This window comes from Topomyia yanbarensis, chromosome 1 (genome assembly GCF_030247195.1).
Source record: "Topomyia yanbarensis strain Yona2022 chromosome 1, ASM3024719v1, whole genome shotgun sequence".
Classification (NCBI taxonomy): Eukaryota; Metazoa; Arthropoda; class Insecta; order Diptera; family Culicidae; genus Topomyia; species Topomyia yanbarensis.
The window spans coordinates 164,873,408-164,887,572 of NC_080670.1; the positions used below are offsets into that span (position 1 = coordinate 164,873,408).

Sequence of the window (14,165 nt, forward strand, 5' to 3'; positions counted from 1 at the left end):
AGAACTCGAATGATTTATTTTCCTGTATATAGTTGTCATGTGATGTATAATAATAAAATGTAATATATGCATTTAAAAGTTTTTAATGAATATAAACAACGCACACATTCTCGTGATTCATGATTGAGAAAGGCACAATTGCACCGCTAGGTGGATTAAAATAGGTTTTACTTATAGGTAGAGGAATGCGGAGAAAACAGACGATCTGGAAACCTTTCATTCAATATGAGGTTTGTTCCCGTACCAGGACAAACTGGAAGTATTCCGGAGCAAACTGGTAGAAAATCGTTACTGTATTCTCTTCTCTTTTTTCTTCTGATGGTAGCAAACCGGAGTAAAAAGAAGCAAGAATGTTTTGCACCTGTTTGCTCCGGGTAACTTCCTTGTACTGGAACAAAGCTATGAAAAATTAACAGTGCTCCCAAAGAAAGGTTGCTTGACTTAAGATTTTGACAGTTTCGTTGGCTCAATATGGCGGCTTCGCATACATCTCTCTTTACAAGAGTAGCTAACTAAGTTATTTTGGCTGTCTGATTTAGCAATCAGGAGTTTTGTATAAACTTTCGAGTTACTCTTAATGGGAGAAAATACTATAAATAAACTATTCTAATTTAAATAAACGCCAAGTTGTGTCTTGCAGAACAGGTATTTTTATTATGATTAATTAATATTGTTTGAAGTGGATAAGTAATTAAGTAATTGAAATGCGCGGTAACGTTCTTTTAAGTGTGTGAAGCAAACAAAACATTTACAGTTGCATTCTTATCGTTGTACAGAAGTATTTTTCGTACGGGAACATAATTCAATGTATTTTTTGTTCAATGTCAATACTTACCACTAGATACTTCCTAAATCCGCCATGTTTGTTTACATTGCTCGATTAGAATCGTTGTTTTCGGTTCGATAGGAACTTTGTGAATTGCAGTAACCGACTACTCGTGTTCAGGTGTTTATCCACCGACTGTTTACTTCAAGGGTGGGGCACAGATGTTTCTACCAGACCAGAATTTCGGATTTTGGTACATAAACAAATTTATCGACGTTTATTCTACGTTCTAAAACTCCCCTCATTGTACTGCATCTTGATGGTAGATCCGCTGATACTGCTGGAGAAAAACGAGAGATCCGAGACACCAACGACCGAGTTTGCTTTGGTCGATTCTCCATAGCTTCTCCGACTGCGGTTCTTGACTTTAAATAGGGAGGTGGATTTCTAGCGACAGTGCGACTAATTAGTGGGTCAATCCACTCCCCGTGAATGACCGCAGTGACCTACCTCTAGTGGACCCGGTCAACGACCTGATTCCTTGGTGATTGACAGTGAAGAAGAGCTCATACGGTAGATTCTTCACCGCGAGGACGGATCGGTGTCTCTTGATTCTTGATGGTTATAATCGGAAGGGCGAGTAACTGGTTGGTGATTAATTTCCCTTATCGAGCCACCTAGTACCAAAACACCATTCCGGCATTCCCGCAGGAATATATTTCCCAGCATTCAAATATTTACGGGTTGGATTGGGCCACCGAAAAAAATGCAATCGGAATAAAAAAAAACAACAACGTACTTTCACTGCGGTTCGAAGCTTTCAGAGTTTTTGGTTCTCGTATGATGTTAATAGAACCCACCTTCAACCTTCGCCGTACTTACTTATTTGAGCTTGGCAATTTCTCGCACAGCCGATTTTGAATCTGTTATCTCGGATAAATGTCGTTTGAATACAAAAAAAATTAAAAAAAATTAAAAAGGTTGCTGTCGTCCATTCTGGGCGCACCGCTGTGTGTGAGAATCTTCTTTCACGGGGGAGAACCATTTTCTTCTTTACTATCTGCTGCTTGTCGATCGGTTGATCTTTCTGACTCTCGCACACATTCACGTCGTTTTCGCTAGAGTAGTTATGGTTTTTACTACTTATCCTCATAGAGGGAAATGTACGAAGACACCATATTGAGCCACCCGAACAAACGAAAAGCCCATAATACCCCAGTAGACCCCACAGTAGACCAGTTTAAGAGAAAAAGTCGGTCAGCAATCTAGCAACGGGAACTAAGGAGGAAAAATACGAACAAAACACGAACGAAAAACACAAAGATGGGAAACTTCACCGACGATGTTCTCTCCGCCGAGGTGGCTGAAAGCCAATTGGCATCAGGAGAAATACTGCCACTAAGGAGCTCTCAGCACCAGCTAGCAGATAAATAGGAACGAGTAGCGCCAAGAAAGATACAAAACCCTACGAAGCTGGGTTCCTCACCCTCGGCTCTAGTAGCATAGATGCCTTCAGTTGAACCAATCGAAAAAATTACGCTCATATCCACTAAACAACACATTCCATGGCGATATGATCGGAAACATGAGTGATATGGGGAATCTTACTTTCTTCTAGCATTCAGCACGTGAACATACAAACGCTTAAGACGTTCGCGATCATCCACGCACACCTACGTCTCGGTCATGAAAAAACCTCGGTGATAAAGTGAATGTCTTAACACTACTAAACTTGTAAACGCGGTCGCAAGCGGGAACCTACAAACGCCCGTGTTCGCGCGATAATGCATTGATCAAGTCCGGAGGTCTCTACGCTCGATCCGAGATTCATGCCTTCAATCGAACCAATTAAAATATGACGCTCACTAGACAACACGTTCAATGACGCATAACCGGGAACTCTAGTGATGTGGAAGAACTCACTCTCTTCTAGCATCACCGTACGCCGGGATCATCCAAGAACGTATGCGATTATGCGAATGGACACACGGTTATAAAATCGAATTTTTGCACGCGAAGTTAAATACACGCTAGCACACGCCCACGCGATCGAACACATTAACACAAAAACGCTCGAGCACTTCGCAATGATACACGCGATCGTGAAGTCCCTACACCCGCACATATCTGAATCGTACAATAACTATCACATTCAGAATTACGACCCACTGCAATCGGCCTTAAGCAGTGTTTTAGTGGGTGACATTTATCGTCTTGTCTGCAATTGTAGTGATAATTCTGACGGGGAGCGCTGCCGAGACCCTAGCTCTACAGCTCCAGTAGAGTAAAATTTTGATTTACGCCTTCTTAGCAAAGCCCTCTATGTAGAGCTGTAGAGTTGATGGATGGCGATAACTATAAGTCGTTCAGCAAGCCTTTTCGTAGATCCTGTGAGCACTTCAAAAGTCGTACAACTACCCAAATACTGGGCTGCTTAGAATACTATTTCTCAACTTAAGCCAGAAAATACTCTTATATTTGGTCAGTGTTAAGTCAGACCGGACTAAGTCGCAAAACATCAAAAAATGAGATAATGATACATTCGACTTTTGCCAGATTTGAAATATGTAACAATAAACAAGAATTATGGCAAAAATTAATTTCCAATCATAATGCAAAGGATGCTGCGATGCAAACTTTAAACTCATTTTTCTCAAAATGAGTATTTTGTCACTTAGTCCGGTCTGACTTAACACCGACCATTTGTTCTGTTGGTTAATTGGGCATCCTTTGCCACTTCAGCTTAAAATCCTCGTATTCTTAGTGGGCAGATTCCTTCCTGGCTGGGGATACGACGAATGGCTTAGATGTAATTGAAAAAAATGCTTCAACAATTCACCCAAACGAATTCCTAATCTATGCTACCAAATGTAGTGTAACTTTTACCTTACAGATCACAGCTGCAAATTGCTTGCCGAATAATATTTTCCTCTTAATGTAAACGATTTAAAAAAAGTTACTGCTAGCGGTCAGACGGTATCCACACGACCGATATAGTTTTCTAATTTTTGGTAAAATTTCGAAACCTTTCATGCCAAAAATGAGTTTAATACAGGGAGGACCCGTTTTTATCATCCTCTTGGTTCATTTCAGGCTGACAAAACGAGGATATTGACAAAATCCGGAAGTTTTTTTTTCTTTTGAATAAACCGAAGCTGTTAAAATGTTAGTATTTAGTCCCTAGTCATAGCCTTATAACCCTATCTGATTATTTAGTATAAAATTTCCTTAAGGGTGTCAGTGTAAAATGTAAAAAAAAAATGATTTTTTATTATTGCATATTTAAGAAATCAGAAATTTACTCAAGAAAGGATTTACTCGTATTTTACTTGGTTCGCTAGAGCTCATCAAAGGTATTTTTATATGGGGCTGACACTGTATTTTAAAATTGAAATCTTTGAACCGTTAATAAATTAAATAGTTTCGAAACACCCTAATTAAACATGAAGATTACTAATCATCCATTTTGAATGTCTAATATGGATTAGAAATGTATTCTTTGAAGCATCATATTTATTAGTAAACTTGGTTTTTACATATTTGCATATCAAACGTCCCAAAATGACTTCCCGTCCCGTCTAAGCGGTTACGACAAAATAATTAATTAGTCAAAAGGATTGCGTATTGACTTTGTCTCTTCAGAATCAACGCACCAAACGAACGCTAGTCCAAAATTTGAAACACTATTTTTAAGTAGAGTAAAGTGGGGTCAAGTAGCTCAGTTTTTTTTGACGAGCTCGTGCGATGGAATTCTTGCACTGATTTTGACAAACAAGCATTCGTTGGAAAGGTTATACATCTGGCAATGTTTTGGCAACAGTGATTTTATGCCTGGCTAAAAATGTTTCAAGCTAAATACAATAAGGCGAATGTGCTTTTTTCGTTGTTTTTATAATTTGGAGGTACGATAGATCACTATATTCGAGGTTAAATAAAACAATGAACACGTCTAGAAAGTTAGCCATTCAACTTTTATTTGAAGAATATGAATACTGCAGATTATTTAGAAATTAATGACACAAATAATACATGAAATCCATTGACGTCATTCAGGTAAAAAAATGAGGAAATGGTAAATGAAGTGAAAAATCATGAAACCAGGGAAGAACATGTTGAAAAAAACATGTTCTTCAGCAGCTGCCTCTGGCTTTATAGTTGCGAATGACTTCTTCGGTGTCCTCGTCGTAGCCAGAGTGTGGAATTGAAGTTGTACATTCCGGCTCGCGTGGTTGCTTTAGTTGTCGCATGAAATTACGCACAGTTTTCCTGTTAAAATAATTCTAAATTACATTATTGTACAGTCGTGATTCGCTTGTTGGGCCACACCCTCTGTACAGCCAACGAATTTGATTCGCTTGTTGGACTAAAAATTCATCTGCTCACATCTCTAATTATTGTCAGTTTGATTGTCAAAGTGAATTTGACACGAGATTTTGACATTCAGATGCTTTTTAGTTGGACAATGGTACAACTAAAAGCGGTTTAGTTAAAAAGTGACCAACCTGCGAATCACGACTGTAGTGATCTATACCCGATCAGAAATCTACATCAAAATTATATCAAAATAATATATTATATCATGGAAAAATATATGTCTCTGTTTGCTATAAAATATAGCTGGATAGTTGTTAAAATATCAAGTTTTTATACCAAGAAAATGCATCGGTTATATCTTATTATATCTCAGTCTATTTTGATATAAAGTCTTTTTGTTGAGTCTTGGTTTGATATAATAATTATATCACACAGACGGATATTTAAGATAGTTTATATCTAATTGAGGACAGTAAATATATCTGAAAATATCAGAATTGTACCACATAAATCCAAATATTTTTTTTCTGTTTTTAATTAATAAATCAAATAATTTCTTGTTAAAGATAATTCTCATTAGTACAATTTGCATTTAATTTCGCTGTGTTACTAATTTGATTATTATTATTACCGTCGCAGCTACTTGTTAGAAGTTGTTCTAACTTAGAACTCGCAGTTAGTTCAGCGTACTTTTATAATTTGTAAATTTTTTTCTGGGGCGTTCCTGTTTTGCTCTTTACATCCTTAGTATATTCAAAATGCTTATTCCTATTCTTTCGCATGTTCCAGTCTTTTATACTCTTCTTTAATAGCTTGCCTGCAATTTATATACATGTAGCTTCCATTCCTCTTCAGGGTTTACAGAGTGCTGCTCTTTTGGCTTGTCCTATGCCGAACCCGGTCTAATCAAATCTCTAAAACTACTTGCTGCTTCGTGGGCCTACAGCGGAACATTCCAACCTATGACAAGACAAGACTACCAGTAATGCGATTTGGAGCTAGTACTTGGGAGGATTCATCTCTAATGGCATCATTATAGCTTCGTAAAACTGTCTTGGAAAGATATTATTTTGTTGTTCTTACTATGTTGAAAAGACAATATGGTTGATATAAATATGATATATTATATGATATCATTATTGACAAATCAAAACATGATATAATTAAATTTTTTTTTTATAATTTGTTCCAAGCGACATATATCAAAATTATATGATCATATAATATAAATATCAAATCGAGCAATAATTTTGATATATTTTTGATATGGTTTTCTGATCGGGATAGTATACCCAAACGGGTGACCTATCGTGCCCCAGTTACAAAAAACAGACAGGAGCAGAAACCCCGTTTAAGGGCCTAGAACTAGCCGTTGCTTTCGAGTGAATTTGTTTTAAAAACATTAAATTTAAAATAAGCAGAGTCAACAAGCCAATTCATTACTTAATTGTGGAGCTTCTTGCCAGTTCTGGACCTGCAGTATACCGGTCAATTTCCCGACGTCTAAGCCATTTTCACAGATTGCAAAATGTGTTCTTTTATATCGAATGCCAATTCCGCTTTTGCTGCAGTATGGTTGGACTCTAAATCGCCCCACGTTTTCAGTACTTGATCAAACGAACGGTCGCGAGTATCCGGAATGATCGAGGGGTTTATTTTTGCTTTGTGCAGCCAAATTGCTCATCGTAGTGGTCGGCGGCGGCAGCTATTATGTACACAATTTCTTAAAATAAACATAAAACCTGGGACTTGCTTTACTCTGCTCTACTTAGTCACAAATGCACTCTCCGGACCTGCCAAACCGGGCGTCGCTTTCAGCGGAAAGTATCCTACGGCCAAATCGAAAATTTATCAATTTTCTACTCCAATAAAGCAGACCGCTGCTGGCACAACACGCCTATAAGCTAAGCTCTGTGCAGCAGGACTAGCAATCCGAGCAGCACAACAGCAGCAACCGCTGCAGCCAGCTAGTGGATTGCGGAGACAAATGGTCTGCCATAAATCCGAGTCTCTATCCGAAGGGGAATGTCCGATTCAGTGCATTTCCAGCGAGACTCTTGTTCGGCGGAGGTTTGGATTATTTTATATGGGTTTTGCGAGAGAGAGGGGGTGCCAAAGTGTTTCTCTAATCATGTATAATAAATGAATAAAAATTTATTTGCATCCTAAGCCGAAGAAGCTTACGGATCTATTTCGGGGAGAAAAGCTGTCGGCTTTGCGGCTGCGAAATTGGACTGGAGCATAAAATGTCGTAAAGCGCTGGGGTCCCTATCTCTAAAGTCTCAACCGTCGTCGGTATTCGAGGGGCTTGGCCCTATCCTCCGGCCTGGAGCCCGTGAGAGTGTTTCCATTTCCATGCAAGGCAATAGCCACATTTGTGTGATACGATAAGCGCGATCGCCATAAAACTGGATTCGTTCGGACATGGGACAGTTCACGATACACTAGGAGGCGAAACTGGATCTGAGTCGCTGACTAAGCTGCTCGCTAATTTGGTGCGTAGTTTTATAGAGGGGCAAAACGCGGGGCGAGAGGATCGTTTGGAGTGATTCGTTTCGATTTATCCAAATCCTAAGGTCAGCTTTTTTTTGCGTGTGCCATACTTACTTGACCGTGTCGAAATTTGTTTCGCCCTCCTGCCGGGTGGAACTGAGTGTTTTGATAAATATGCAAATATTTACCGAAATTAAGTTGAGTTTTATAAGTGACAAATGGATGTTAATTTGGTGTGATTTAAATTCAAGCTCCAGTGTGGTGAACTCTTTGAGAAAGTCGAATCGCCCGATTAACAGCTGTATGCGAAATGATGTAGGAGAACGATTTCGCCTATTCTGCGTGCAAAGGCTATTCAAAAATATATGTAGGAATCCTACTGTTTCACGAACTTTTAAACAATTCCGGATAGATATCAAATATTCAACTTTTGCGTTGGCGTTTTTCTGTTGTTTCGTTTTATTGTCCATTTTGTTGATAACTAGTCTTTTGAGCCGTACCTTACTACCCTTTATTTTGTTGTTTCTACAGAGCGTGTGACGTTAGACGACAAATCTTGCATCACTCTACGTGACTTTTCTCGCTCGATCCTGAAAAGTCACTTCCAGTAACATGAGTTGCCCATACAATGGCAAATCTCACCTCACCCGAGTCGACTCTCAGCAACGGGTGAGAAAAGTCATGTAAAGTGAAGCGAAATTTGTCATCTAACGCTACACGCCGCACAGGAGATTGGTGTGATCGATAAACCGAACGAGACGTCAAAATGCATCTTATTAAAGTGAAAATATTCATAATCATGTTTTGGTCTTAAAAAAAGTTCCAATTATTATACTCATATTACACACATCACAAAATCGCATTCATCATCTCGTCGCTGCAAATCGGCTGCCAACCCTATCCATTTGAACCGGTTGTCCGAGTACGATCGTTTTGCGTGGATCGCCGCAGGGCGCTGCAGCTCTCACACATACCCATCCAGTTTGAAATAACTAGCCAGAAATGTAAATGATATTCACCAAACTACGCTAATGATGTCGTTAGCAGTTCAACGATTACAGGCTATCGTGAGTTACTCACTGTCATCTTAGTCGAATCGATATTTGTCTTTGACATTTCAACGTGCGTGATCTCCAAGGGACACCATCGCTATTTCCATATTTCGGAACTACCTGGCCGACCACAGACCTGCTCGAAGCGGCTGAAAAAGAAGCGAATTTGTTTCGACCCAGTAACATAATAAATAGCGCTTCCTCTGAAGCATAATGATCACGATCAACGATCATTAGCCAGTCGATTAGAGATTTTTTGTACGGTGTGGAATTTCAAATCGATATGTAAATTCAGCTGCGAACCGAACGCTTGCCGCGCACTACTGCACGTTACGGCCCAAGAGTGACATTTGAAAGAAACAGATGACGACGTCTGGATGTAGTCTGCATCGGCGATAAAATCGTGGAAAGTTATTTGTTCGACACCTCGCTCATTGACAGCTCGTGCAGTGTCCCGTCGCTACAAATGATCTGATTATCTCTCTGCCTCTTGGAGAGAGGTGCGTGGTCATTTCAAAAATGGAGACCCTTTCTCTAAATTCGTGACACTGTGTCCCGATGGACTGCCATTTTTAGCTGTTTTTATCTCATTCTAATAGCTTTCATTTTTTTCTCTCTCTCTTTTTCTCCACAGATGCATGTGTGAACCCGGATTTACAGGAAAAAATTGCGAGTCGCATTACATACCCTGCTCGCCATCCCCTTGCCAAAATGGTGGCACTTGTAAACAGTCGACGAAGTTCTCCTACGAATGCAAATGTCCACCAGGTAAGATCATTAGTTTTTTTTTTCTCTGTGTTTTTCGAGCACGGACAGATCCAAATGTAATCCCTCTAGCTACGCTCGTCGCGTCGATCAGTCGATCCAGTGAATGCGGTATGCTGTGTATCATTAACACATTTTTCGCATTTCTCATCCAAGTTCGAAGCTTAGGGTTGGATCTCCATGGGCGGCGGGGGTGGCAGATCAAGATTGGCAGATTTATGCAATCCCTCTATAATGGCATTCTATTGGTTCATTAGATAACTTCAATTATGGGGACGTTTCGGTGAAGAAATCCTTCGATGGTTTTCTAGGGGTTTACGGAGTTATGGGTCGTCTGATTGAAGCCATGTTTGCGTTGTTGGTAATAAACATACACCTCCTGGCCAAATTATTAGGGTGCGCGATGTTAGGCATAATGGACGATTGGCATAATTTATGTTAGACATAATATACATAGCATAATGTATGTTGTTTATAATGGACGATAGGCACAATTCACAAAAATATAAAAAATAATCGGAAAGCTATCTTTATTGTAGAGATTTCAACCTTTCGCTTGATTTTTTCGGTTTAAAAAACATCTATGCTATGGTAACCATCCCTTCGTATAGCTTCAACGAGACTGCAAAATAAAAAATACCATGCGAGATATTTAACTCTAACACGTGTAGAATTTTTGTCTATTTTGTTCCGTGAAACGGCTGAATGCTTTCTTCATTCAAGTGAACAGTCTTAGTTTCAGCACATTTCAAACCAATTAGATGTATTGCCAATACAATTGTATCTAAAAATTCAAAAATAAAGCGAAATTGTGACAACCATTAAGTTCTGGGAACCTTTAAAAACTTACAGTGATATGAACTGTACCAGCATTAGGCTACGGATGTTGCGTTCATGGCAATACATTTTTTGTTTTGGTTACTTGTCACAGTACACGAAATAAAATAAAAAACTTCATCGTATCACACAGTTTCCGCAATTCTATCTTTGATGGCCTCATGAACTGAATAATATGGTCGATAATCATTATAGAAGCAGCAACATTTGTATATTCGAAAAATGAATAATAAAACGCATCATTATTCCTTTCATGAGCTGTTCTTCAAGGCATATGTTTTCTTATTGGATAATTGCAACAGGCAATGTGCGTTGTTCTTACCTAAATACAAATGAGATTGCTTTAAAACAAGCAATTTATCGATTGTACGTCTAGAACTGAGGGGCGGATCCAGGACAGGGTTCTGGGGGTCCGGACCCCCCCCCAAATTTTCAACTGTTAAATTAGTTTCAATTTTAACTTAATTTCAAACTCGTATTTATTTCTAACCAAAATTTTCACTGATTTTCATTAAACGAGGTTCTTACGTATTAGGTATTCTGCCCATAGAAGCATAAGAGTCTCATATGGATTTTTGTCGAAAATGAGTTATCTGTTGGATTGTATTCTGTATCACCACGGAATCACAATGCACAATTACGATACCAGGTTTGCTTAGAAAATAGCAAAAAAAATACCAGAACATGATTGTCCCATCCATTTGGTTCAATGAAAATGTATATCTTGAACAGCGTTTTTCTCAGCTTGCTGTTTTTCAATATGGGACTCTTATCCTAATTTCTAATTGATGTGTTGTTTCTTCATTTGTTGTGTTTTTATTTGCGACACTCAAAAACACACCTAAATATGCAACCGATCTCACGATTGTCGCAAACGCGCCAATATATAAAACAAACAAATGCACATGTTATAAAAAGAACACACACAAAAACATACAAACACTCGAGCGTTTCGCGATAATGCAAACCCGGTCGCAAACGCGATTCACGCATACATGCGCCCACGATATCGCAATCATATTTATAAACATCCCGGCAATTAAATCAACGTGCTAGCAATTAAACGCAGCTATTATGAATCATACTCGGCTCTGGAACTTATATACACTAAACAACTCAGGCCGTCGTAGTTGGAGACTGCAGTGAGATGGGATAGCTAACTTTATACCTTCATCAGAACCATATACTCAAAATTAATCATCCAACTGACGGTCGGCAAACGGCTACACGATTATATAAACGAATTCAAACACGAGAAATTATACACACGCTAGTTATACGGGATATGGAAACACACACGATCGAACACGTTTACATAGAAGCACTTGTGCCTTTCGCTATAATACAATTCTGGTCACTCATACGCGATGATCAATCGTGATCATCCGCGCACACTTACAAGTCAATATGTTAGTACTTACCAATGTATAAATGCGGTCTCAAGTGCGATTTTATTAACGCTCGTTCACACGCGATTGAGAATTTGTCATTAATGGAAGCCCTCACCTTTGGTCCCAGCAGATCAGGTCCATGTTTTCGAGTTCAAAAAAATTACCAACATTATATACATTGGAATTCTCAAGGTAGGGGCGAGCATAGCGTAGTTGGTAAATCGATTACCTTATACGCAGCTCACCTGGGTTCGATTCCCAACTCCGCACATAGTAGGGTTAGAGGTTTTCCTAAAGAGATTTTTCTACCTCGAAAAATTGCAAATGACTCTAAGATTAAAACCTCTAAAATCTAAATAAGAAATCATCTCAGGGCGCCATGGCGGGCTTCTCTAGTTATATGGGGAAATTCACTCCCTTTAAGATCTGAACCGATCACTCAAAACCGCGGTTCGCGCAAACATTGAGAAGCCCACACGAATATGCAACCGAACGTTATATAAACGAACTTATACACCCAAAGTTACATACACGCGACAAACACGCCCTCCCGATCAAACTTGTTAACATACAACCGCTTGCGCTCTCCGCGATAATACACTCCTGGTCACAAACGAGAACATGCTATTGCGAGTATTCAAGCAAACCTATGCCCACGATTTCGTAAACACAAAAACGACCCTGGATTAGGCGAACGTTTTAACACCTACGAATATATCAATCCGGCCTCTAGTGCGATTATACGAACGCGTGTTCTACGCGAACCTGAAGCGTCCACTGCCGGAAGCTCCTACCCTTGGTTTTGGCAGCAAAATTAAATATCGAACTCGCGGTCCACGCGAACATTCAACAAACCGTTTGATTATACAAATGGCCACATGGTTAAAAAATCGCATTTATACACGGGAAGTTTCATATAAGCTATCACACTCCACATAGAAACGCTCACGCGATCAAACACGGTAAGAAACAAACGCTCAAAGCCTTTGCGATGATCCACACACACATACGCTCGCGACTTCGTATACATGAAAACGCTCAAATGTTTAATATTTTTGGCGTCATACAAATGCTCGATTCCACGCGACCATAAAATCTCCACACCCTCATATCTGAACCATACACTCAATATCACAATCAGCCCGCTGTAGTTGACCTAAAGCAATGTGTTATTTGGTAACATTTCTCGCCTCGTCGAATGATTCCAACAGGGTCACACCGAGAACAAAGCTCGAGTTACACCACTCTCCTGTACAGACTTGATAGACGGGTAATTGATATGTACTTTGATGGGTACGACTTTTTTGCTATGCTTGAAGAGGAGAATTGTGGTGATGAAATCCGACAAAAAGAGTGATTCGTGTAACGCTCTTGCAAAACATTCCGTCACCGTGGGATGTACAAGGGTCAGCTTCCTGTACCAAAAGTTTTAGACACCGTTTGGTCCAGGTGCCGCCCAACTACTAAGGTACCGCGTAGCCTCGATTTCGACAGTGACAGCCGACTTCTCCTCGATTTTTTTGTCTACTTATTCATCCTATTCGCATTAGCCGTGATGTTGTTTGGGGGCTACCAAATATCATCTTTTTCCATCTCTGTATGCGGTTAGCTTTCCAATAGTGGGGCGGGTCGCCTCTAGATGACATCTAACGGTGACTACTGTAGCACAGAACACTATAAGCTGCAGATCTTCCCGGTTCTGCAAAAATTCCATGTGCATTGGTAGAAGTACGTTCATGACCTGGAGTACGCAGGCCAACTTAAAAGAATACTGCAACTTCGAAATTCTGGGACGCAACATTGGGTTCGTGCCGTGATGCTGCGCAACCGCTTCGTCCATATTGAAGTCAAAATGGCATATTGGCTACCTATCCAGGGGTGGGTATTCTGGGTGTTATGGGACTTCAGCTACAGATGCCTACATTAGCGCTACAGGTTCGTGTTCCTCACTAGCAAATGACACACTCAACCTTACTGCACTTCATTTCCACACTTCACTTACTATACTGTTCCTTCTACTCAGTTCTCTCTCGGCACTTCCTACTGAATCAGATCGATTTCCACTGGGGTGAGCATGTTGTTGCTGATGATTGTTCTACGCCTTGTGTTTATCGCGTTCCAATTCAGACGTCCGGCAAACTCTGGGCACATGTTATCGAACACCTCGAGTAGCTGAGATCGTCCACACATGTCGGTCTCAAGCGCGGCGCAAAGATGGTAGGCGTGGATCACGAATTTGTTGATCTTCGTCGTCCACATGATCCTACGCCTCTGTGTTCCCGTGAGGGTGATCCACTGGTGTCTTCTAGTCGCAGCATTTCTAACAGGTGCAGCGTTACTTGCTGTGTGTTGTCCATGGCTGCCGTCTTCGTTCGTGTGTAGCGGTAGTTCTTGGAATTCATCGAAGCTCGCTGTTTCTAATCCAGTTTGGTCGATCGCATTGTGCCCCGTACTCTAATACCAGCAGTGGTTAGAGTGTGCCATAGCTCCATTGTTTAGTTGTGATGATAAGCCCCACCTTGACGTAGAAAGCGGTGCTCACTCGGT

General features: G+C 40.1%; 1 protein-coding gene across 1 annotated transcript in view; it reads left to right on the forward strand.

Moving 5' to 3' along the window:
- Nucleotides 1–14,165, forward strand: part of LOC131676073 (neurogenic locus Notch protein) — a gene marked incomplete at its 5' end in the record, with an annotated part of 103,996 nt that overhangs the window by 41,897 nt on the left and 47,934 nt on the right. Inside the window, one exon of the mRNA XM_058955200.1 lies at nucleotides 9,260–9,393. Within this exon, the coding sequence (XP_058811183.1) occupies nucleotides 9,260–9,393 (134 nt within the window). The remainder of the gene's footprint in view (nucleotides 1–9,259; nucleotides 9,394–14,165) is intronic.